This window comes from Bos indicus x Bos taurus, chromosome 26 (genome assembly GCF_003369695.1).
Source record: "Bos indicus x Bos taurus breed Angus x Brahman F1 hybrid chromosome 26, Bos_hybrid_MaternalHap_v2.0, whole genome shotgun sequence".
Classification (NCBI taxonomy): Eukaryota; Metazoa; Chordata; class Mammalia; order Artiodactyla; family Bovidae; genus Bos; species Bos indicus x Bos taurus.
The window spans coordinates 30,699,383-30,725,277 of NC_040101.1; the positions used below are offsets into that span (position 1 = coordinate 30,699,383).

At 42.8% G+C, this 25,895-nt stretch overlaps 1 protein-coding gene across 2 annotated transcripts in view; it reads right to left on the bottom strand.

Moving 5' to 3' along the window:
- The window catches only part of ABCC2 (ATP binding cassette subfamily C member 2), a 71,019-nt gene that overhangs the window by 36,088 nt on the left and 9,036 nt on the right, over nt 1-25,895 (bottom strand). For both annotated transcript variants that reach the window (XM_027528853.1, XM_027528854.1), the window contains exons 3-12: nt 16,316-16,441; nt 14,430-14,564; nt 13,856-13,963; nt 13,386-13,441; nt 11,958-12,192; nt 9,881-10,044; nt 8,904-9,081; nt 3,705-3,959; nt 2,510-2,575; nt 162-299 (exon numbers count right to left, since the gene is read on the bottom strand). In XM_027528853.1, the coding sequence (XP_027384654.1) occupies nt 162-299; nt 2,510-2,575; nt 3,705-3,959; nt 8,904-9,081; nt 9,881-10,044; nt 11,958-12,192; nt 13,386-13,441; nt 13,856-13,963; nt 14,430-14,564; nt 16,316-16,441 (1,461 nt within the window). The remainder of the gene's footprint in view (nt 1-161; nt 300-2,509; nt 2,576-3,704; nt 3,960-8,903; nt 9,082-9,880; nt 10,045-11,957; nt 12,193-13,385; nt 13,442-13,855; nt 13,964-14,429; nt 14,565-16,315; nt 16,442-25,895) is intronic.

Here is a 25,895-nt window from a genome sequence, read left to right on the forward strand (position 1 = left end):
CTAGGGGCCGTGAGGTAGGAAGGACAGCATGACGACTTAAGGAGTGGGTCAGAGTTCCTTGGGTTTCAGGGTCAGGCCTAGAGGTGCAGGCACCTCTCGTCTATCTAAACAGACCTTTCTCTCCAGGAAGCTGACCCCGCCCACTGACTCCTGTCACTCACCAGCACAGGAGTCAAGTATAAGAGAAACATTATCGCAGACTGCAACTGCCCAAATCTCAGCAGGTTCCTGAGCTCTTTCTTCCGAAGGTTGTGGACTTGGTTTTGGAAAGAAGGTTCCCAGGCAAAATACTTCAGGATCTAATAATAGAGAAGAGTACAGCTTACACTGTTGCCCCAGTAGGAAATCAGGTGCAACCCCCCACACACAGGTTTTAGGAAACACTCCCCCAAACTGCGGAGGTACAAATTCAGCTTATAAAGGGTGATTACAGAAAGGTAACTGACTCAATGGACATGAATTTGAGCAAACTCCAGGAGATAGTGAAGGACAAGGAAGCCTGGTGTGTTGCAGTTCATGGGGTCACAAAGAGTCAGACATGACCTAGTGACTGAACAACAACAACAGAAAGGCAGCTTGCAGTTGTTGACAACTTACAAGGTACACAACATTTTATGTACTCTGTCTTACTTAATCCTAAGTGTGACAAACTTTGCCTGGCACTAAAGGGGGTTGCCCGGGACTCGGGGCTTTCAGTGCTAAACCCGGAAAGTTCTGGGCAAACCAGGAAGAAGTAGCTTCTTACTCTTTCAGAATTATTGTATCCATTTTAACAATAAGGAAACAGGTTGAGAGTGACTTAGTCACTTAGAGTGACTTAGATGCCCAAAGTCACCATCTAGTGAGTGGTAAGAGCTAAGACTCAAAATCAGGTCTATCTTCTCATTTTGCCACATTGGCAGTAAGGCATATCAGAGCTCTGTGTGCAGAAAAATCAGATGTTCAAAGGGGCCTCTTTTCATTTTCAAGAGGTTTAGGGTAATATTAAAGTCCATTAATTCAGCCAAACTCTGCTCAATGTTATGTGGCAGCCTGGATGGGAGGGAGGTTTGGAGGAGAACAGATACATGTATATATATGTCTGAGTCCCTTCACCTGAAGCTGTCACAACATTGTTAATTGGCTGTGCCCTAATACAAAATAAAAAGTAAAAAAAAAAAAAAGTCTATGAATTCAAAAAATGTCTAGATTAAAAAAGAATTTGATGAAATGCATTATTTTGAAAGCTAGTAAATAGAGGACAGAAGTGTGTATTTATCCTACTTGTCCTTTATTTTAGAGTAACCAACCAGTTGATTAAAAATCATTCTTCATTACAGAATTCCCGCTGAGCAATGCCAAAGGAACAAAGGAATTAGAACATCACCCTTTGGAAATGAAATAATAGAACAAGGCAGTGATCAACAGCGGCTGCTAAAATCTTTATGACAGTGGTTTTCAACCTTGGCTGCATATTGGAATCACTTAGGGAGCTTTTAAAATATATACACGCCTGGGTCTCACCCCTCCCCCCCCACCAAGAGTTCAATTTAGATGGTTTGAAGTAAGGCCCAAACCTCAGTGGGTTTTACAAATCTCCCAGGAGACTGAAATGTGCTGCCAGGGCCACAAATCACTGCTCTTGGTGAAAGAACAATAAAGGGTGAATCAGGCTGATGATGCCTGGACCCCATAAACACTCACCATCACTAAGTTGGGAAGCACACAGCACTGCCCAACCCCTTGCCCTCCAACCCCATCCCAAACAAAAACAAAAACCAAATAAACCTAAATCTATTCAAGTTTCTATATTTAACCACCAATTTACAAGCAAGCATAGGAAACAAGACAAACTCTTCTATCAAATGACCAGGAAGGGGGCAGGCAAGGGGCTATTGTAGATTAAAAGCGCTATTGACTGAATGCAACACGTGGACAGTTTTTGGATCCTTATTCAAACTAACCAACAGTAAAAAAAATAAAATAAAAAAAGGCTTGTATGAGGCAATTGGGGAAATTTAATGGTATCAAAGAAGGACTTGTTTCTAGGTATGCTATTGGTATTGTGGTTACGTTAAAGTCATTCTTTTAGAAATACATACAAAGTGTTTACCAGTGAAATGACAAAATATCTGGGATTTGCTTTTGAATAATCTAGCGGGGCATGAAGTGGGGAGCGGGGATGTAGATGAAACAGGTTAGGTCCTGCTGATAATTGCTGGACCTGGGTGGCAAGTCCATGGGGGTTCGTTATAGTATTCTGTCTACTTTTGTCCACATCGGACAACCTTTATAGTAAAATATAAGAACGAAACAAACTATTTAACATACATAAATAGAAATCATAATCAAAAGAAGGCCTGAGAGGAGTAGCAGAAGAAACAGGAGACTTGTGGCTGGATGGATCAGGAGTCGTGGGACACACCCCAGGCTCAGAAGCAGGAGTCCACAACCTCAACATGTTGTTAAGGCCAAGAGGCTACCGTGGCTGTTACCGTGCCCAGAGAGCCACCCACGCTCAGCTTCTCACCTTGATCCCACTGAGAATCTCATTCATGATCTTTAAACGGCTGTCTTTATTCTTCATATTTTTAACCTGCCGGGAAAGAATAACAGAACAAACATCCATGTGAGCGGGTCCAGGTTTGCTTCAGATGCTAAATCTCAGTGGCACTTGCGGCTGTTGCTCGGTGAGAACTTGAGGTGCCCAGTGACGGGCTGTGTCTCTCGCGCTCTCCTGCTTGCTCTCCCTGCTCCTGCCACACTCACCACCCTTCTGGGCCTGAACAGTGTTGGCCTGACTGTGCCCTCGTCCCAGGTTTTACCCAAGTCTTCCTCCCTCACCCTCAGGTTCCAGAGTTCAGCTCAATGTCTCCTCCTCAGAGGCCTTTCCTGACCCCAGGACCTAAAACCACTCCCTACGATCACATCACCCTGTTTAATTCCCTGCATAGTACTACTGACATTTTCCTTCTTTGTTTTTACTTATTTATGGCCTGAATCTCCACCCCAAGCAGAATGTAAGTTTCATGAGAGCAAAAGCCTTGTCTAATTTGCTGCCTTGTCTAATTTGCTGCCATGTTCCCCCAGAAATAGGGTGTGCAATAAGCATTTTTAAAATATTGAGTTGGCCAAAAATTCATTTGGGTTTTTCCTAATGTGGAAAATGTGGTTTTTCCACATTAGGAAAAACCCAAATGAATTTTTGGCCAATATTTGTAACTCAGTGAATGCAAAACGAATGAATGACTAAGTCACATATACCATCAAGTTCACCCATCCAGAATATGATTTCTGGCAGAGATAAGGACTGTCCACAGAGAGCTCTGCTAACTGGTGGGAACAAGGTCGATTGCCAGGATTTAGGCATAAAGTCTGGTTTGCTCTTGTGACGGCTCTGTGTGGCTGGTTTATAATGCTATGATAGAGAACCAGGGTCATAATTACTTTTTAAGAACAGCCCAGCATAGCAGGGTGTAAACGTTATATGCAGGGTCCCTGGGCAGCTCTTCTCTCTCCAATTAGGGACATGAATGAAGACAGGAAATATGAACCCTAAAAGTGGTCAGAAGATGGAAGGGGAAGACAAAGCCAAGTTCGTTTGGGACAGTGGCAAGTCTCCTGTGAGCCTTGCCTTGCCCAAACTCCAATCACCAGTCAGAATTAAGTAAGAAAACTTTAGACTTTGAAGAACATGTACATATCCCCAGTGACTGTTTCTTTACCTGAATAGCCCTATTCCTGGTGGCGAGTACTCCATTAATTGGGATTAGGATCACCATCACCCCAACACCTGCTAAGACCGAGGGTCCCAACTCTGCCCACAGGAAGTAGATGGCCAAGGCAATCTGTAGGACATTTGACCACAGCAGGTGGATGAAGTTGGTCACATCCATGAGCTTCTGGGCATCCACAGACATGAGGTTCACTGTTTCTCCAATGGTGTACTGCTTCCTGGCCCGGTTGGAGACAGTCAGCGCCTGAAAATAAAGATTGGAATTGAGACGCATGGACAAAGCCAAGGAGACTGGGAAGTGAGAGGGGATTCAGGAAGGCAGCGAGAGACAGTAGAAGGATGGGCTCCATATGGACATAACTTCCAAGGGGCTGTGATCTTCCGGCTGCTAAATCTTAACAGTGTTCTCTCATTCTTGACCAGTCTTTCCTGCTATATCTACCTTCCCCAACACCCGCTCCCCCCCACACACTTGTCTTACCCGGAAAACTCCTATTTATCCCTTAGTGTAAGCTTAGGTGGAACTGCTGAGAAGCCTTCCCTGACTCCCAAGTTTGGGTTAGATACCTCTGTGAATTCCCCAATGCTTATCTCTGCCACTACATTCATCACACGGAACTCTAATTGTGTTTTCCTATTTCTCCACCAGTAGAAAACTCTAAGGACAAGGGCTGCCTCTGTCCAATTCACTACCTGCACACAGTGGGGAAATCACATACTGAAGGATGGGAGGAACAGAGGAATGAAGGGAGGGAGCCTGTACGGACTCTGGCCCTGCAGACTTTAATGGGGCAATGTCGGAGCCATACTGTGAGGAGGCTGAAGCCATTCCCAAGAAGGACAGAGACCTTAGAATGGAGGGGAAAACTATGGGGTTCACATACTGGAAGCAAAATGACTTGTTTATTGTCAGGAAATTTGAGGACACTATCTAAATGCCTGAATCTTGCATCATGAACCATCATTTCAGAGAGATGAGAAGACTGAGACCCACAGTCAATGACTTATGGCAGTGTCTTGTACAAATGCTCCCAGACAAGAGGCTGGGGGCCGAGGGGGTAGCTGCATGAAACCAGCTGGCACTATGCTCACCAAGCAACCCTTTGGTGTGGCCCACATCTTTCCAAAGGAAGGAAAGCTTAATTCCCACAAGGCAGTGTATGGGCTATGAGTGGCCCTAGATACCACCTTCAGTCTCCTCCTAAAAGCTCTACTGTCATCTTCATCCATTAATGCAGTCTTTAGACTATATCAGGATGCTTTGTTGTACAGTAAAAAGAAGTAAATTTCCCAAAACGTTGGGCCACCAAGGTGCTAGAGAAATCAGTCCACTGCTATGCCTCCCCTTTGGTATTGAAAAGTAAAAGAAAAAAGTATTATCTAACTACCCTACAAGGTAATTGCAATACTTTTCTTTTCTCAATAAATCTCAATAGAGTGAAAAAGTCAAGAATATAGTCCCAATAGCCCTTGTCAGGAGTCAGGGCCTATCTATGTGATTCTAGCCATTAAAGTGATCTAAGCCCTACTTCTCTCTAGAACAGGGATGATGCAGTTACTTCGCAGAGCTATGAACTGGTGATGGATATAAAATATGTTTCATAACATTTCATAAATGAAGTATAATCTAAACATAAAAGTAGTCAATTTTAAATTCCACTTTAGGAGAATATTTATTTGAATGGGGGTCTCATTAAAGGCTCTGTTTTACACATTTTGTATGAACTGTGACAATTGCAAAACCTGGAATATATTAAGAATCAAAGAGGCAGGAATGAATTGTCACAATTGTAAAAGTGTACATTCATAGATATATCTGAGACAGCCTGGGTAGTGACCTCATATCCTGCAAACCAACAGAAACAGTTACTCCACAAGGAATAAAGGGATTAAAAATTTTGTAGAAGACAAATTCCAGTGTGAGGCTATTTAGGGGTTCAAAGAACTTGACCAGACTTCTGATCTAAAGACATCTGGATCACCTCTCTGGGTCTCTCGTCTAGTCAGCATCTACTCAGGAAAGACAAAAGTCATCTTGGAGTTTTAGAAGAAGAAGGCAAAGGAGAAAACCAGGAACTTTAACAGATAAATCACCATGATGGAACACTTCAGTGGTGGATGAAAAAAGGAAGAGGAGGCAACTGTTTGATGTTCTGAGCTATCAAAAGTATCATCTCCTTCTGGATGAATTTTCTCCTCAGGCTTAGAGTCACTACTGTATTTCCATTTCTTTCTTTTCATTTATTTTTTAAGCTGAAGTTTACTTGATTAGTTTCAATTATTAAGGGAACTCAAGGGACTAGATTTGGTAGACAGAGTGCCTGAAGAACTATGGACAGAGATTTGTACCACTGTACAGGAGCTGGTGAACTGAAACCATCCCCAAGAAAGAAAAGCAAGAAGGCAAAGTGGTTGTCTGAGGAGGCCTTACAAATAGCTGAGAAAAGAAGGAAAGTGAAGGAGAAAGATATACCCAACTGAATGCAGAGTTCCAGAGAATAGCAAGGAGAGATAAGAAAGTCTTCTTAAGTGAACAATGTAAAGAAATAGAGAAAAACAATAGAATGGGAAAGACTAAAAGTCTCTTTAAGAAAATCAGATATACCAAGGGAACATTTCATGCAAAGATGAGCACAATAAAGGACAGAAATGGCAAGGACCTAATAGAAGTAGAAGAGATTAAAAAGAGGTGGCAAGAAGACACAGAAGAAAAAGGTCTTAATGAACTGGATAACCATGATGGTGTGGTCATTCACCTAGAGCCAGACATCCTGGAATATGAAATCAAGTGGACCTTAAGAAGCATTAGGTAGTGGAGGTGATGGAATTCCAGCTTAACTATTTCAAATCCTAAAATATGATGCTGTGAAAGTGCGACACTCAATATGCCAGCAAATTTGGAAAACTCAGCAGTGGCCACAAGACTGGAAAAGGTCAGTTTTCAAAATCCTGAAGAAGGAAAACACCAAAGAATGTTCAAACTATAGCAAATTACACTCATCTCACATGCTAGTAAGGTAATGCTCAAAATCTTCAAGCTAGGCATCAACAATATGTGAACTGGGAAATTGCAGATGTACAAGCTGGATTTAGAAAAGGCAGAGGAACCAGAGATCAAATTGCCAACATCCACTGGATTATCAAAAAAGCAAGGGAATTAAAAAAAAAAACCTACTTTTGCTTCATTGACTACACTAAAAAGCCTTGACTGTGGATCATAACAAACTGTGGGAAATTCTTAAAGAGATGGGAATACCAGACCACCTTACCTGCCTCCTGCAAAACCTGTTTGCAGGTCAAGAAGCTACAGTTAGAACTGGACATGGGACAATGAACTGGTTCCAAATTGGGAAAGGAGTACTTCAAGGCTGTATATTGTCACCCTGCTTATCTAACTTCTATGCAGAGTACATCATGTGAAATGCTGGGCTGGATGAAGCACAAGCTGAAATCTAGATTACTGGGAAAAATATCAGCAACCTCAGATATGCAAACGACTACACTAATGGCTGAAAGCGAAGAGGAACTAAAGAACCTCTCGGTGAAGGTGAAAAAGGACTGAAAAAACTGGCTTAAAACTCAATATTCAAAAAACAAAGACCATGGCATCTAGTCCCATCACTTCATAGCAAATAGATGGCGAAAAAGTGCAAACAGTGACAGATTTCATTTTCTTGGGCCCCAAAATCACTGCACATGGTGACTGCAGTCACAAAATTAAAAACACTTGCTCCTTGGAAGAAAAGCTATGAGAAACCTAGATAGCGTATTAAAAAGCAGAGATGTTACTTTGCCAACAAAGGTCCGTCTAGTCAAAGCTGTGGTTTTTCCAGTAGTTATGTACGGATATGAGAGTTGGATCATAAACAAGGCTGAGCACCAAAGAACTAATGGTTTTGAACTGTGGTGCTGGAAAAGACTCGTGAGAGTCCCTTGAACAACAAGGAGATCAAACAAGTGAATCCTAAAGGAAATCAACCCTGAATATTCATTGGAAGGACTGATGCTGAAGTTGAAGCTCCAATACTTTGGCCACCTGTTGTGAAGAACCGACTCAGTGGAAAAGACCCTGATGCTGGGAAAGATTGAGGGCAAGAGAAGAAGGGGGCAACAGAGGATGAGATGGTTGGATGCCATCATCAACTCAATGGACATGAGTTTGAGCAAACTCTGTGAGATGATGACGGACAGGGAAGCCTGGTACGCTGCTGTTCATGGAGTCGCATGACTTAGCAACTGAACAACAATATTTGGCTATTTTCAATTCTTAAGGGAAAAAATGAGACTTCACCTTGGTGTCTAGGACAGAGGGAAATAAAGTTGCTCTGAGAAAATTAAACACTAAAAGGAACGTGTCAGGGACTTCCCTGGCAGTCCAGTGGTTAAGACACCACACTCCCACTGAAGGGGCATAGGTTCGATCCCTGGTCAGGGAACTAAGATCCCACATGTCATGTGGCATGTATAAAAATAGGAAAAATAATAATAATAAAGCAACAAGTCAGAGGGAAGATGGGCAAAATCATCTTAAGGAAATGGAAAAGCTCCAAAGTCTGCAGAATTTAATCATTGGAGTGAGGGTGATGATATTTACAAATCCAAAAAAGGAATCAGGCAGATGAGGAGTTGGTTGCCACTCAAGACTGAAAAAGAAATCACTAGGGAAAAGACAGTCCAGGGAGATGGAGCCCTGGTCCACAGAGTATACTAGTCTATGGTAAAACTGTGATTTGAGATGGATACACCAGGTCTCATGAGCCCAGTTTCACGTAGTACTTGGTTTAAATGTTGGCAATTTTAAGAGTCTGCCCTTGGTCAGCTTCTTTTCTGACTTCACATTCTATCCTAAGGTGTTGTCAGCTTGTGGAGAGAAGAAAGAGAGAGATGGTATGCCAGCCTTCAAGGCTGAAAGGCAGATCCTGGGCAGAGAAGAGTTTGCTAGCTTTTCCCTGCGGTAGGGTACACTCCACCACCACCCCCTACCCCCCACCACACACACACATTCTATGTCTATATACACACTTTTCATTTTAATTTCCTAAGAAATGTCTAAAGAAGGCTGTATGGTTAGCCAAAATTCAGTGTTGCGGTCAGTTATCACCTCCATCAAGTTTTCCTCAATCGTGGAACAAAGGGTCATGTTTACTAAGGGGATTTTCTTTGGTGATTCCTGGCATACCCCACATACCTTCTTATATACAGAAGCCATGATGGTGGTCCGCACCTTCATGCCCAGCATAAAGCACAGCTGAAAGTAATACTGAAGGCAGAAAGACTGGATGAGGGCCACGACAAAGAGGAGAATTGAATAGAGATATCCAGTCCACAGATAGATTCCACGGTCATTTGCAAAGGCGATCAGCAACCTGCCAGAGCAAAACCAAGTAAGTGCTGACATCAAGCCTCCGAGGGCTCCTTACCCTCACTGTGCACAGCCAGCTACCCTGCCCTACCCTGGAGGTAACTGAAGTGACTACAGTTCAATGCTCTTGGAAGACTGAGCTCCACAGCCATGCCAGCACTCTCCCTTTGGAGATGAGCAGCAGGGCCTAAGGGTTGATGACCCACAGCTGTGAGACAGGATACTGTATGCCCCACAGAGCTGCCGCTGCCGTGCTTTCTCTGACCCTCTCTTTCCCTACCCGCTGGTAGAAGGAGCCATGTGTGGCAAGTTGATTTATTCCTGGAAAGGAATTAGGACACATATCCAGCATGAGTTAGAAGGGTTTCCCCTGGAGGACAGTGTATTCCATGGATCCTGGCAGACTGAAGTCATGTCATGATTAACTGGAACTGCCCACTTAATGCATGACTGGGGAGCAATGAGGCTACAAAGACTGCGTACAAGCCTCTCCTCGGGTATGAGGCCCACCTCTTGGACACAGCTCAGCTCACAGCAATTCTGTTTAAGAAATGCCCCTAAGAAGTACTCGGCTTCCTATGAGGAAAAGGATATGGGAAAGAGGAAGGCTAAAGGACTTTATTTTAGACCTTGAAAAGTGCCTTGTGCTTTTCGTGAACACAATGCTGTAAGGTGCAAGAAAATTATGAGCATTTTTTTAAAATTAGGAACTTAATAATAGGCTCCTGCCTGCATATACAAGGAGCAAAAAGCAGAGTGGCAGAGGAGGTCCTAAAGAGATAGCCCAGGGTCTGGGGACTCACTTCAGCAACTGAGGATTCAGAAACGTGAGGATGTCATACACCACCTTCAGCAGGAATGATTTCAGGAGGATGACGTAGAAAGTTTTGAAGAGCGCCTTCACCAGCCAGGACTTGGGAAAGTCTTTTGTGGTCTCAGACTTCTTTTTTTTCTTTTTAGTTTCTTCCTAGGGACAAAACCAAACAAGCAGTGCTTGTAGAAGTGCATGGTGTAAGACTTTGTCTTCACTGACCAGCTCCCGAGCGTTAGCCCCTGATCCCTGTGGCCGTCACTGAACAGGTTTGAGTCTTCTCTTCACCGCCTGGTCCCATCCAACTTTTTAGCTGCTGTCACTGTTCCCCTCTCACCTCTTAACTGATGCTTAGAATCTATTTTGGATTAGGAAAACAGGCAACAAAGCAGATGAAAATAGCATGTAAAAACACAGAACAGACTCTGAGGGGGGCCTGTGGGGCATTGTGGGAGGGAAGGGCATGGACATGCTAACATATATATTAATATATATTTCAGATGCTTAGAAGACTTTTCGTTCTTCTTGCTTGAGGTTATTGTGGGATGTTACGGGTTGAATAGAATCCCCCTCAAAAGGAATGTTGGGGTCCTAAACCCCAGTGCCTTAGACTGTGCCCTTGTTTGGAAATAGGGCCTTGCAGATGTAATCAAGTTAGGATGAAGTCATCAGAGTGCATCATGGGTCCTACTCTAATACGACTGGTGTCCTTGTAAGAAGAGAGACAGACATGGGGCAGGGGAAGAGGCCATGTGATGACAGAGGCGGAGAGTGGGGTAACACATCCAAAAGCCACAGAACACCAAGGACTGACTGCTGGCCAAACCCAGAAGGTGGAGAAGACAAAGAAGCTTTCTCCCATATAGGGTTTGAAGGGAGCGTGGTTCTCCTGATGATTTGACTTCAGACTCTTGGCCTCCTGAGCTGTGAGACAATACACTTCTGTTGTTTTAAGCCGTGCAGTTTGTGGTGCTTTGTCTCAGCAACCCTGGGAATCTACTGTGTGGGGTGTCACCACCACTCACCCACCACACTTCCTTTTCCTGTCCTGCCAGGCCCCCAGTTCCAGATTCTCAGGCTCAGTGGCATCCTCTTATAATGGCTGTCACGGAGCTCCCATCTTTTCAGTCTCTTTGCCTGAACAACTGCCTCAGCCTATATCTTAGCTTCCATTGCCCCTGCCCCTGCCCCGACCCCAATCATTCATTCTCCTGGCAGCTACCCAAGTGGACTTTAAAAAATGTAAATCTGATTGCATTACTCCTCTGCTCAAAACTTTCTCCTGGCTTTCCATCAGACTTAAAATCCAGACTCTTCACCATGGCCCATGAGGGTCCATACCACTTTGTACCCACCCACTTTCCGGCACTCACCTCCCCGCACACTCAGCCTCTCTCTCCGTGCTCCCGCACTCTCTTTCTCCTTTCCAAACAAACCAACCATGTTCCCCTCTCAGCCTCACAACCCACCCCCTGTGAGTGGAACACGCTTCCTTCTGATGGGCTCTTCTCATCACTTGGATCTCTGCCCAAATATCACCTCCTCTGAAGCTTCTCCTGTTACTCTAAGGAAGCAGTTCACTCCAAATACATGAACATGTTTTCTTAAGAGCACCTCCTGCTCTGAAAGGGTAACGTATGTATTGGTTTATTAGTTATTTTCTAGCTCTGTAAAGATGAGGACTCCTTCAGGACTCTTTATATCTGTGCCCAGAATGGTCTCCAATGCATAGTGCTACTCAATAAATATTTTCAAGTGAATAAAAAAATTAATTAGCTAACACTAAATCCCACCAACATGCAAATTCTAGCAATGCTAAGGTATTGTTTTATTTTTCTGCTAAAAAAGACATTGAGAAAAATTTCATATATACCCCAAAGGAGAGAGAACAGTACTACATTACACCCCCAAGCATCCATCTCTAAGGTACTGTGATAGTATTGTGAATATTACTAATATAAAATGTACGGCAAAGGGTAAAGTGCTGTAAAAATGTAAGGACAGAATCACCATCACCAGGACACCAATAACGTGCAGGACATTTGAACAGACACTCATGGCAGAGTTACCAGGACAAGAACATCTTGGCTTTGACTCTGGTTCTTGTCCAAGCCGTTCACGCTGGCTCCAGGGTTCCGCTTGGATTTCTTCTTCTGCCGTTTCTGGAACGCCCGCCTGGCCTTCTGTAGCTCTTCCGCCATGTACTTCTCAAACCTGCTGACTAGTGCCTTTGTTTTAGCCGCGTCTTCAATATCCCAGATATCTTCGAGTGTCAGAGGTTTCCTGAAGCCTTTCAGAACAGTGCTGGAACAAGAGGGAGCCGCAGGCTGAGGCCCTGCAGAGGGGCCAGAGGTGGTCTCCTCTCTGCCTCTATCAAAACCATCCAGTTCCAGGATGGAGGGACAGAAGAATGGGGCTTCTCCCTTACCCTGCTACCCCAGCTCCAAGCCCTGGGAACTTGAAAGATGAGTGGGGAGAGCAGAAAAGGGAGCAGGTAGGGGTGATTGAAGGTGGGAGAAAACAATAAGAGAAAGAGAAGGGATTCTACTGGATGAAGAGTCAAAAGAGCATCATCTACCCACATCCTGCTCCTTCCTCCTCAAATATTGGCTGCCTCTCTGCCGCCCTGGCATCCCTTGAGGGGACTCCAAGAGGCCCTTAAGGAAATGAGCAGATCCAGAGGCCGCCTCTATACTGTCTCTCTAGATCAGGGCTTCTCAACATGGGATTCAAGAACATGGATGGAAAACAAATTATATCTTTATTCCTATTCACTTCTAACTGAAACGCAGCCTTTCCTAGTTCTAATATGAAAGTAGTCAACCAACTACAGTTGTAAAACAGAGTACTTGAGCCTTTGTTATCAGGAGGCACCACAGATGTTTTCATGGCTCATGTATACTCATCACTGCTGTGAAACTAAACCCCAGCACTGGGTCTTGTTATTTAATGCATTCACAAAGAGGCACAAGTGTTACTATATCACAGATTTGATTTTAAAAGACTACTTAGGTACTACATTTCAGTATATTTGTTTCCCTTTACAATTTCATGTCTTTTATTGTACACATTTAAAACATTATCTGAGAAGGGATTCATGGGTGTTACCAGGCTGCCCAAGGGGTCCATGCAACTACAAAGGCCAAGATGGCTGCTCTGGATCTCCTGGCAGCCCAGGACAGCTATTCATCCCTTACCCAAGTCTGTGCCACACTCCTTGCCCCCAAATTTCCATTTTCCTGTCCTCCTGCCTCCTTTTCCTTGTCTTTTTTTTTTTAGTGTGCGTGGAATTCCCCCACTCCAGGCTACCAAAAAAAAAGAAATTGCCTCCTTCCTCTCAGTTTCCCCATCTGCCCCGTGAAGGGAATGCAGTAAACTGATCTATATATTTCAACATTCTCTAAGTAGAGGAGAAATGGAGGTCACGGCAGGTACTTTTAAAACGAAGATTTGAGGGATGAAGGATAGAGACAAGCCACACTCCAGGCATTTCCTACCTGTCATACCAACTAAAGGTGATACTACTCAAAAATGAAGCTGTGGTTGAAGGATTCTGCAAGACACACAAAAAATCAGAAAGTAAATCAATTAGAAACAGGAATTCAATGGAACTCTAAAATCAGAAATTGATGTTTCTAAATGGATGCTGTGCTAGAAACTAGATATGACACTGAAGTGGCCTGTTTAACATGTTTTTTTGGACACGCTAAGGTCACCAGTAGGATGATAACCAGACTTTTTGGCATTAGATATATGAATTAACTGTCTGTGCTAACGCTTGGTGGGTCAACATAAAAGTTAATGTTTCCAAATTCTAGTCACTTTGTGTTCTTATGTCACAAAATCGTCTGTATTACTGTATTCTGGGCTTGTGGGACCTTCATGAGACCTTGACATCTCAAAGTTACATTTGTCAAGATACCATCCAATTAAACAACATATGAGGTGGTCATATGTCAAGTCTCACTTTTGATGAGTCATCTTTTTCTGAAAATGCTGAAAGGATCAGGACCAGGATCTGGAATGCGTAGAAGATGAAGTACACGCAGGAGTAGGCCAGATTAGAACTGCTGTCCTATGCGGGAGAAAAACAAAGAAAATAAGCCTTTTATCTGAATTAGGTGATGGCATCCCACTCCAGTACTATTGCCTGGAAAATCCCATGGGCGGAGGAGCCTGGTAGGTTGCAGTCCATGGGGTCGCTAAGAGTCTGACACAACTGAGCGACCTCCCTTTCACTTTTCACTTTCATGCATTGGAGAAGGAAATGGCAACCCACTCCAGTGTTCTTGTCTGGAGAATCCCAGGGACAGGGGAGCCTGGTGGGCTGTCATCTATGGGGTAGCACAGAGTCGGACACGAATGAAGCGACTTAGCAGCAGCAGCAGCCGCCCCTATGTATCAATGCTCATGATTAAAGTCTGTTATCAAACCCCCTAAATACAATTTTACCCTGGAACTCAATTTGCCTGATGTCATTTACTACAACTTAGAAGCTGCCCAGGAGTACCCTCTAATGGCACCATCCCTCTCCTCCTTACCTTTAAGAGTGCCCGGATCAGAGTCTGAAATTGGAAAGTGCCACAGAGTATTGAGAGAATCCAGAATAAGGACAGGTACCAAGAGTCCTTCTGCACACACCATCGCCTGCTGTGTTGGATCAGTAAAACCAGGACCTAGAGAGAAATTTACATCATGTTTCGAAAAACAGTGTCACCATCCAAGGACAAGAGGCAAGAGAGATGTCAGAGAACAGGGGGAGAAATGGAGGCTGAAGGGGGAGACTGTTGTAACTAATCTGATGCCAACTAGTCCATTTCCTCCCTGATACCACCCAACTTTCTCTTTCAGGACCCGGGTGCTTTCTCTGGAATCCCCTTTCCCTATCCCATCTCTGATGCAAAGAACTGACTAGTTGGAAAAGACCCTGATGCTGGGAAAGATTGAAGGTGGGGGGAGAAGGGGACGACAGAGGATGAGCTGGTTGGATGGCATCACTGACTCAGTGGACATGAGTTTGAGTAAACTCTGGGAGTTGGTGATGGACAGAGAAGCCTGGCATGCTGCAGTCTATGGGGTCACAAAGAGTCAGACACGACTGAGCGACTGAACTGAACTGAATCCCATCTCTATTCACCACATTTGGGTGGGGAGTCAGCCAAAAACACAGAGGGTCACCCCCTAAATGGAGTAACTGTGGGAGCCAGAAAAATCTTTCCAAAGACCAAGAAAATAATTTTAGGCACTACAGCAATCAGATGGGGGAGGAACATTCTGAATAGGTGCAGGGTATCTATATCATGATATTTTCTAATAATACTAGACTAAGCAATTAGCAACAACAACAAAAAAACTTTGCCTCACATTATTTCACTTAACAATAACGAATTAAATGTTGTTTTCCTAGACCCAGTGCTGTGCTAATAAACTGGCATTCTGAAAACAAGAGGCATGAATTTGAGGCATGTGTGAATTTCCATGGTATAAATACAAGTGTCATGGTGGATTTCAATCCCCAGCCTCACGTCACCAGACTTGGGGTTGGGAAGAGAGGCACAGTCAGCTCTGTCCGTTCTAGTACACTGCTGCCTAGACCTTTCTCTGTTTCATAACAAAACAAAGTACCTACAGGGACCAGGCGCACCATGTTACCAAGTGAAGTGAGGTTGAAGGATCGTACTGAGCCTGGTCTAAAGTGACTGGCTGCTTCAGTCCTGGCTGACTTGCCCTGTGGGAATGTCAGCCCACAGTTGCCAGGCATTCTGATTTTTCAAGATAGTTTAGGAATCTGAACAATTATGTTATATCTTCCTCTTTTAAAATGATGATAATGGGAATTTCCTGGTGGTCCAGTGGTTAGGACTCAGCACTTTCACTGCTAGGGATCTGGGTTCCATCACTGGTTGGGGAACTAGAATCCCACAAGGCACATGGTGTGGCCAAATAAATAAATAAAACAAAATGATGGTAGTAAATTTAACAGTTTTCTCCAACACTGTACAGCTCTCCCTCTTCCCACCTCCAAAACCATGCCTGTAGAAAAGACATGTTTGTCAAATCTATACAAACAGCTCTAGACTCAGCAATCTGTTGATTAAGAGTCACCAATCAATTTAAAAACAATGTTTACAACATTTAGGAAATTATTTTAGATCAAGAAACTTGGATTTCATCTGTGATCCTTAGATGGCAAGAAATGAAGCCATAACGTACATATCTTAGTCATTAAAGCTAGTACTTACTCTAAGAAGAAAGCATTATAAACTCATGTTTAAAAGCAAATGAAAAGCTAAAATTTGTCTTACCCTATTACATAGGTCCTTTGAAAAACGTAGATGAAATTGAACTTAATCTCATTCCACAAGAGCAAATTTCAGCTAGATGGCTATGAGAAGATAAACAGGGTAGAACTGATGATTAGCCTTACCCATGTGACCAGATACAGGATTGGATTGGTGTATCTAACAGCAGGAACCGCGGCTTGTCCAGTGCCTTCTGTGAGCGCAAGAGCCAGATCTATGGCTGCCAGGATAAGAAGAAAGCCAACAATCACCTGAGAAGGCAAAAGACCACTGTTAGGAGGATATTCTTTAGAACACAATGGTTCCCAGTAATGGATGGCAAAAAATGGTAAACAGTGCAAGATATGGAAGCAGCCTAAGTGTCCACCACCAGATGAACGCATAAAGAAGTTGTGACTGATACACACACACACACACACACACACACTAGAATACTACTCAGCCATCAAAAGAATGAAAATTTGCCCTTTTCAGCAATGTGGATAGACTTGGCAAGGACCATGCTTAGTGAAATAAGTTAAAGAAATAGCTATATGGTATCACTTATATGTGGAATCTAAAAAATACATCAAACTAGTGAATTTTTATATTACATTCTTTTCTGTTATCAAAAAAGAAGCAGACTCACAGATATAGAGAACAAATTATTGGTTACCAGTGGGGAGAGAGTAGAGGGGTAGGGAATTAAGAGGTACAAACTCTTAGGTATAAAGTAAGCTACAAGGATATATCATATAACACAGGGAATATGCCAATGTTTTATAACAATAAATGGCGTATAACCTTTAAAACTGTGAATCATATTGTACATCTATAATTTATATAACATTGTATATCAACTATAGCTCAATAAAAATGATAAACAGTGATTAAGATAACAAATATTTCTGCAATTAATATACAGAGTTCAAGCAAAGGGATAAAGTTCAAAGTATGCTATGATAAGTTAAGGAATGTTGAGTGTGACTTTTTTAAGATTCATTTTTGGATGTGTCAGGTCTTAGTTGCAGTATTAGATCTTCATTGCGGTGTGAGGGCTTCTCTCTAGTTGAGGTGTGTGGGCTCAGTAGTAGCAGCTCACAGGCTTAGTCGCCCTGCTGTATGTGGGATCTTAGTTCCCTGACCAGGGGTCAAACTCACGTTCCATATATTGGAAGGAGGACTTTTATTATTTTATTTCTGGCTGTACTGGGTTTTCCTTACTGCAGGCTTTCTCCAGTTGTGGTGCGGGGGCTTCTCATTGCAGTGGCTTCTCTTGCAGTGGAGCATGGGCTCTAGGGGCACAAGCTTCAGTGGTTACAGCACATGGGCTCAGTAGCTGTGATGCACAGGCTTGGAAACTGTGGTGCACGGACTTAGTTGCTCCTCAGCGTATAGAATCTCCCCAGACCAGGGATTGAGCCCATGTCTCTTGCCTTGGCAGGCAGATTATTTACCATTGAGTCACCAGGGAGGCCCCTGGAAGGAGAATTCTTAACCACCAGGGAAGTCTCAAGTGTGATGATTTTAAAATATGTCCACAAATTCCCTGGTACTCCTTCCTTCAAAAATCAGAGATTAGTTCCCCCTTCTCAGAGTTCAGAGTATGGGCTGAACTCTGGCTTGCTTGTAATGAACAGAATATGGCAGAAGTGACAGTGTGTGACTTCCAAGACTAGGGCGTAGAAAACAATGTGGCTTCCTCTTTGTTTTCTTGCTCAGATCACTCGCCACAAGGGAAACTTCCAGCCCCATCGTGAGGACACTCAAGTAGCTCTTTGGAGAGCTCTACTTGGATAGGAACTGAGACCTCCTGCCAAAAGCCATGTGGGTGTGTCAATTCAGAAGCAGATCTTTCTAGCTCCAATCAAGCCTTCAGACGACCTTAGTCCCAGCCTGTGTATTAACTGCAGCCTCAAGACAGACACTGAACTCAGATAAGTGAAGTGAAGTCGCTCAGTCGTGTCCGACTCTCTGCAACCCCATGGACTGTAATCTACCAGGCTCCTCCATCCATGGGATTTTTCAGGCAAGAATACTGGAGTGGGTTGCCATTTCCTTCTCCAGGAGATCTTCCCCACCCAGGGATCAAACCCGGGTCTCCCACATTGTAGACAGACGCTTTACCATCTGAGCCACTCCCAAATCCTTGACCCATGAAAATTGTGAAGTTAAAAAAAAGGTGTTTATTCTTAAGCTGCTTAGTTTGGGGGTAATTTATCACATAGTAATAGGTAACTAATAAAATAGATTTAAAAAGGGAATTCCTCCACCCCAACTGGGATGGCACTATTCCCTCTCCTAGGTCAGTATCTCCAGCTTTCTCATATAAACTTTGAAGTTAACGATTGCAACCATGTCAATATTTGTCTTATGAGGTCATAAGACATGATACATGTTGTTCTAAAGAACTACGGCTCACCCATCAGAAGGGAAAATTATTACCTCCATTGAGGAGGTCCACCAGTATCTTACTCCTCAAAATGAACTTCAGTATCAGCTCCCCATCTTCACCACTTCCTTTTCCCACCCAGCTGTGCATACTCATTCCATAAGCCTCATTCATCCAGAACAGTTCAGCTCAGGCAACGGTATCAGCCCCCACCTCTCCCCCCCACCCCCTTTTTTTTTTTTTGAGCTGCTCTGCACAGCAAGCAAGATCTTAGCTCCCAGACCAGGGATCCAATCCACACCCCCCACTGCAGGGCTAGTGCAGAATTCTGACCACTGGACCAAGAAGTCCCTGGGCCCTTTATAATGAAACCAAGCCAAGAAGGAAGACAAAAGCACCTTTAATAGGACAAGTGCTACTACTTAGCAAGGTACAGAGTCAAAGACATGTTTATAAGGGGAATACATCTTTCTTAAGCATATTCTGCTTTCCTCACTGGAGACTGTAAAGATTTTGGTGGGAAAAATCATAGCTTTTTAAACAATAATTTATGTTTGCCTTTAGGTAAATTAGGAGATAAAAAAGTGTAAGCTAGAGCTAAAGCACTCACCCTTGAGGATGCCTGGATAAAGAGACTACAAACCAGCAGACCACTCCCCAGGCTAAGGAAAAGGAAGAAACCTTTGCCACAGGCTTACATATATTAAATTCATACAAATTGATTAGAAAGACACCGAGCAGTCCATATCAAAAACGACCGATTTACATTATCAAACATTCCTATAGGACTTCCCTGGTGGCTCAGTGGATAAAAATGCAGGGGACATGGGTTTGATCCATGATCTGGGAAGATTGCACATGCCAGGGAGCAACTAAGTCACAACTTCTGAGCCCACGTTCTATATCCCGAGAGCTGCAACATCTGCACCCAAATGCCTAGAGCCCATGCCTTGCACCAAGAGGAGCCACCACAACGAGAAACCCATGCACCACAACGAGAGAAAGCCCACACACAGTAACCAAGACTCAACACAACCAAAAAAAAAATTCTACAAAGCAATCGAGTCCACGTACTTTTTTTAAGTCCACATACTTTTAACCCAGTAATTTTTATTTCTAGGAGTTTATCCTATAGACACACTCATTGCAGCATTGCTTTTGATGGCAGATGGTTAGAAACCGCTTGGATTTCTATCAAGCAGAGGATGTAAATTATGCTATATCCAAATAACAGCATCTCAAGTGATCATTAAAAAGAAAGAAGCAGGAGCTTCCCTGCTGCCTCAGTAGTAAAGAATCCCCTTTCCAATGCAGGAGACATGGGTTAGATCCAGGAAGATCCCATTTGCCGTGGAACAAAGTCCATGCACCACAACTATTGAGTCTGTGCTCTATAGTTTGGGAACTGTAACTACTGAGCCCATGTGCTGCAGCTGCTGAAGTCTGTGCACCTAGAGCCCATGCTCCGCAGCGAGAGAAGCCACTGCAATGAGAAGCCCGTGCACAGCAATGGAGAGTAGCCTGGCTCTCTGCAACTAGAGAAAAGCCCACACAGCAGCAAAGATCCAACAGAGCCAAAGAGAAAAGAAAGAAGCAGATCTTAAGTGCTAAAATGGGAGGACCTCCAAGACACAGAAGGAGGTATATAAGACTAGTACTAACATTTGTGTAGAAAAGTATACATCGGCAGGTATTTATAAAAGCATAGGTTATCTCTGAGAGTATACAAGGAACCAGTATCAATGGTTGCCACCTCAGGCAGAAATGAATGACAAGGAGTATCATATATCCTTTTGCAGCTTTTGAATTTTATAACCCTCTGCAAATTATCTGTTCAAAAGATAAAAAGTAAATGAATACTCTCATTTTTTAAAAAATGAGCAAGTGACCTGAACTGACGTGAACAGACAATTTAAAAATAAAGTACAACTACAAATTGACACTTGCCATCTACCTTTGCAAGGATTAAATCATATACTGCTTCAGCTGCTGACTTTTAACACCCCCTGAAAGGAGTTCTTGGTGGAGAGCAGAAATGAGGCACTCTGTGCTCAGGGTGGTGGTGGTGGTGGTGGGGAACCAGTGGAAACTATCTTCAGATACATATTTTTAGGAGCTGAATTTTATGAACCCTAATTCTTGTATCTTCTCATATCTAGAAAAGCACTAAAATCTTCATGGAGACATCTGCTCCTCATGACTAGAATAAACCTTCTGCAAAAAATATGTGCTTGACTGCATGCACTCCCACTTCACCAGAGTCACATATATACTGACATTCCCCCCGAATTCTTTGGAGCAGTTTCTCAGAGATATCTGAGATGTTGTCTTCCAGGCTATAGTCCTCATTTTGCCCCAAATAAAACAACTCACAACTCTCACATTATGCATTTTTAAAAAGTTGTATTCTTAACCATTTTAAAAAAATCAGTCACATTATTACAGCAATGCAAAATAAAATAATAGGATGTCATTTTTGCTTATAAAATTAAAAATGTTACTCAGTGCTAGCAAAAGTACAGAGCTAAGCACTTTAACACACTTCCATGGTGAGATTATAATGTGATAAAAAACCTTCCTAAATTAAAAAAATTTTCCATTATGTTTCAAAAGTTTTAAGTTGTTTGTATACGTTGATATAGTAGTTCTATTTCTGGGAATCTATTCTGAGGAAATAATCTGAATTGCAGGCAAATATTTAAGTGCAAGAATGTTAACTGAAGTCTCTTTCTTTATAGTGAAGAATTTATAAAACCTAAAATAACCCAAAACAGTGGTGGAGGGGTGTGTTGTATTGATGTGAAAGAAGTGCCAGATAATTCTCCAGCAAAAATCAATTTATTCAACAGAGGATTGCATTTTGGAGTCTGAAACCATGGCAAGCCACATGCCCCTCTGACATGGGAAGGAGAACACTTTCATAAAGAGGAAAAGGAAACTGGGAGGGCTACAGTACACAAGGAAGCCACGGTTTTTCTTTGGCCGAGTCCTTGCCTACGAAGAAGAGGCTTTCTTCTTCCTTGTTGGGCTCTGCTACAGTTATAGTGGGTGAGAACTCAGCTCTTCTGGTTTTCCACCTACTTAACTGAGGCTTGTGATTATTATTTCTTTTTTACAGATGAAAGAAGACACTACTACGAAGAGTTGTTAAAATAAGTTATGGAATACTCATGTGATAAGCTATTTTTTAGTCATCAAAACTATGTTGAAAAATTATGTTTTAAGAATAATGTTGATAACACTAGGCAATGCTTTCAGGGAAGAATCTGTCTCAATACAGGAGACCTGGGTTCGATCCCTGGGTTGGGAAGATTCCCCTAGAGAAGGAAATGCCCACCCACACCAGTATTCTGGTCTGGAGAATTCCATGGACAGAGGAGCATGGCGAGCCCCATGGGGTTGCAAAGGAGTTGGACACGACTGAAGTGATTTGACACTCAGGTGCAAAAAAGTAGACCATAACATTGCATTCAATGAATTCAATTATGTTTTTTAAGTACGCACAGAAAAAGACAGGAGTTTCCAGTTCAAGATATCAGGTTTATAAAAATACATTTCACTATACAGTGAAGTGAAGTCGCTCAGTCGTGTCCGACTCTTTGCGACCCCATGGACTGTAGCCTATCAGGCTCCTCCATCCATGGGATTTTCCAGGCAAGAGTTCTGGAGTGGATTGCCATTTCTTTCTCCAGGGGATCTCCCTGACCCAGGAATCGAACCCGGGTCTCCCGCATCGTGGGCAGACGCTTTACCGTCTGAGCCACCAGGGAAGCCTCACTGTACAGCAGGTGCAGACAAATACTGTTTGATTCCACTTATATGAAGTACCTAGAATAGTCAGATTCATAGAGTCAGAAAGTATTTGGCCAACGCAACACATTGGTAGGTGCCAGGGCAGGAGGGAGTATGAGGAGAGGTCATGGGAACTTAGTGTTTAGTGGGGACAGAGTCTCAGTTTAGGAAACTGAAAAATGCTGGAGATGGATGATGGTAAGAGTTGCACTTAGTACCACCATATAGTTAACTCTGGTTAAAATAGTATGTTTTATAGTATGTGAATTTTACCACAATAAAAAGCATTAAAAAAATATCCGGTTTAGTATACTTGTTTCCCAGCCTTTCCTATCCCACTGATTTGATAGAAGAGAAGTACCTGAGAAATAAACCCATAGTAGTGCTGAGTCTATGAATGGAAGAGGGTGAGTGAGCTTGGTAAACCAGGCAGTTTTAGAAAACAAAACACAAACGTGTCAATAGCATCAGGTAAAAGAGCAGAGAAAACTGTGGTCTAAAATATACACAAGAAAAAGCAGTGGAAGGGGGCCTGAGATAGACATCGCTGGTTGCTACGCTTGTGTCTTCCGTCTGCCCCACCAGATTCACTCTCCACCGCTGTCCATTAGAGCCTGGAGTGGTAACAGCTCACTGCTAAGCCCCAGGTCTCTTTGTAAATACAACCTCCTCTCACCACTTTACTTTGCCTCAGCCATCTGCCTCCTGTGAGGACCCTGACTGGTAGAGTTGCCTCCTCAAAGCCATTTTCTTCCTAACAGAACCCCCACTTTTGTAAAATATGAACCCTACTCAGCTCAGTCATAGGCTTGGGTAGAAACTGCACCTATCTCCAACCCTATGAAGTGAATTAAAACCAATCCTGGTGATCCCGTTCCTCTGGCCTGGGACTGCTTTTGCCACAAACATGTGACACAATTCTGGCCAAAGAGAAGTTGAGGGGCAGCTTGTGGGGACTGTCTTGTGTGAGCTTCTGAAAAAGGTTCCCCTCACTGATCAAAGTGATACATATATCCCGAATATGTAAAGAACTTTTTATAACAGCAAAAAGATACAAATAACCCAATTTAAAAATGCGTAAAGGGTTATGCAAAGAATAAATTTTTCCGAAGACGGTATACAAATGGCCAAAAAGCAGATGAAAAAAAATGCTCAACGTCATTAATCACTTGGGAGATACAAATCAAAACCACAATAAGATACCACTTCATACCTACTAGGATAGTAGATATATTATATTCTCCATCAAAAAGATGAATAGCAAGTACTGGTGTGGATGAGTGTTAGAGCCCATATTGTACACCTGAAAATAATACAACATTATAAATCAGCTATGCTCCAGATTTTTTTTTTTTTTTGCTGGCAGGAATGTAAAAGGGTATAGCCACTTTGAAAACATTTGTCAGTTCCTCAAGATATTAGATATGGATTTACCATATGACTCAGCAATTCTATTGCTAAGCATATACATACTCAAGAAAACTGAAAACCTATGTCCACCCAAAAACTGGTACACAAACGTTCCTAGCATTTTTCAAATAGACAAAAACTGGAAAAAACTCAAATACCCATCAACTGATAAGTGGATAAACAAGATATTGAACCTGTACAATCGTGAGGTCTATAGCCATAAAAAGGAATGAAATACTGATACATGCTACAACATGAACGAGCCCCTTGAAAACATGATGCTAAGTGAAAGAAGCCAGACACAAAAGGGCAAATATTGTACGACTGCATTTGTATGTGAAAGCTGCTACAGTCATCCTGCAATCACGTGCTGGCTTGGTAAGTGGCTTGATGTGCTGAGGTTATCAGGAAAAAAGATGAAAATAATCAACCTGTTGATACTGTTGAATTGCTATATTACCAAATCCAGGAGGTGCACTGGACTTCCTGTTTTATAAGATAATAAAATGTGTCACTTAAGCCAATAGGTATAACTTGCAAGAGAGAGTCTTGACTTACTATAAATCTATTCTTTCTAGTCCACCCTGGCAGAGAGTTAGAATGGAAAACAGGACAGAAGTGAGTTTCCATTGATGTTGTGTGAACTGGTACAGTTATATCAGTCCCTTTATGCTCTCATCCACCCCCAAACCATCAGGCAAATCCATAGACAACTATAATCCACCAGCATCCTTAAACTGGCTAAAACAGAAGTATTTGCTAAAGAAATTGAATCCTTCTGGGAGGAGGACAAGGCAGGTAATGGTGCTCCAGGGTAAATGCATCTTCACTCTGCAGTCAGAGGTGGAGAGGCACCGCCTAGCATCCTGCTCTGGAGGGAAGCCAGTGAGTACAGACAGTGGTCCAGGACTCAGAGCTCACAGGCAGTCCTCCCATCAAGAAGAGGCCACCTGGGGAAGTGGATCTAGATACTGCCAGGAAACCTACTGCAGCCACACGTTCATTGACTTAGTCCCCTATTTATAAGTGCAAACAGAACACCAATAACCACCGAAAGTTGAGAAAAATCAGTACTAGTGAAGAAGATAGCCAAGATACTGAAACAGAACAACCGATGCTGAGATGGAACAAACAGAAATTAAGTGAAGAGAATTTCAAATTATTTTAAAATTAATGTCCTGTAAGAGACTTGAGAAGATGTTGCATCCACAAATTTGTTGCTGTCAGAAAAAGGTATATTCAGGGGACTTCCCCGGTGGTCCAGTGATTAGGACTCTGTGCTTCCACTGCAGGGAGCACAGGTTCAATCCCTACTCAAGGAGCTAAGAACTCACAGGCCACCCTGCTTGGCCAATTTTTTTTTTCCTTGTTCAGGAATTAAGAATGTGATTGTCAGGAATCAAACCCATTATTGCTAAAATAAAGGCACTTTAGGATGATTAAAAGAAAAAATTTAGGAAACTCTCTCAGAACACAGGGGAAAAGAGAAAAAGAAATTCTGAAAAGAAGCTGAGGACTTCCCTAGTCGTCCAGCGGTTGGGAGTCTGCCTGCTAATGCAAGGGACATGGGTTTGATCCCTGGTCTGGGAAGATTCCACATACCATGGGGCAGTTAAGCCCACACACTGCAACTACTGAAGCCCAGACGTCCTAGAGCCTGTGCTCTGCAACAAGAGAAGCCACAGCAGTGAGAAGCCCAGCACTGCAACTAGACAATAGCCCCCTCCTCGCTGCAACAGAGAAAGCCCATGAACAGCAACGAAAACCCAGAGCAGCCAAAAATAAGAATTTTTTAAAGTATCTTAAAAAAAAAGTTGAGAAGGAGGATCAATTCGAAGAGTCCAATATCTAAAAGAAGTTCTAAACTTCTTTAAAATTATAAAATTAGAGGAAAAAAATGAAAAGATTAATATATAAAAATTTCCCAGATATAAGAAAGACATGAGTCTTTAGATTAACAATGTAGAATCCATTGAATGAAAAAAGACCCATGTAAACACGCTCATGAAATTTCAGGACATCAAGAACAAAGAGGATAAAACTTTCTAGAGAGGATAACAAGGAATGAGAAGAATTCTAACTTGGTAGCACAAGATTTGAGGAACGACACAGCAACATCTTTAGAGTTGAAA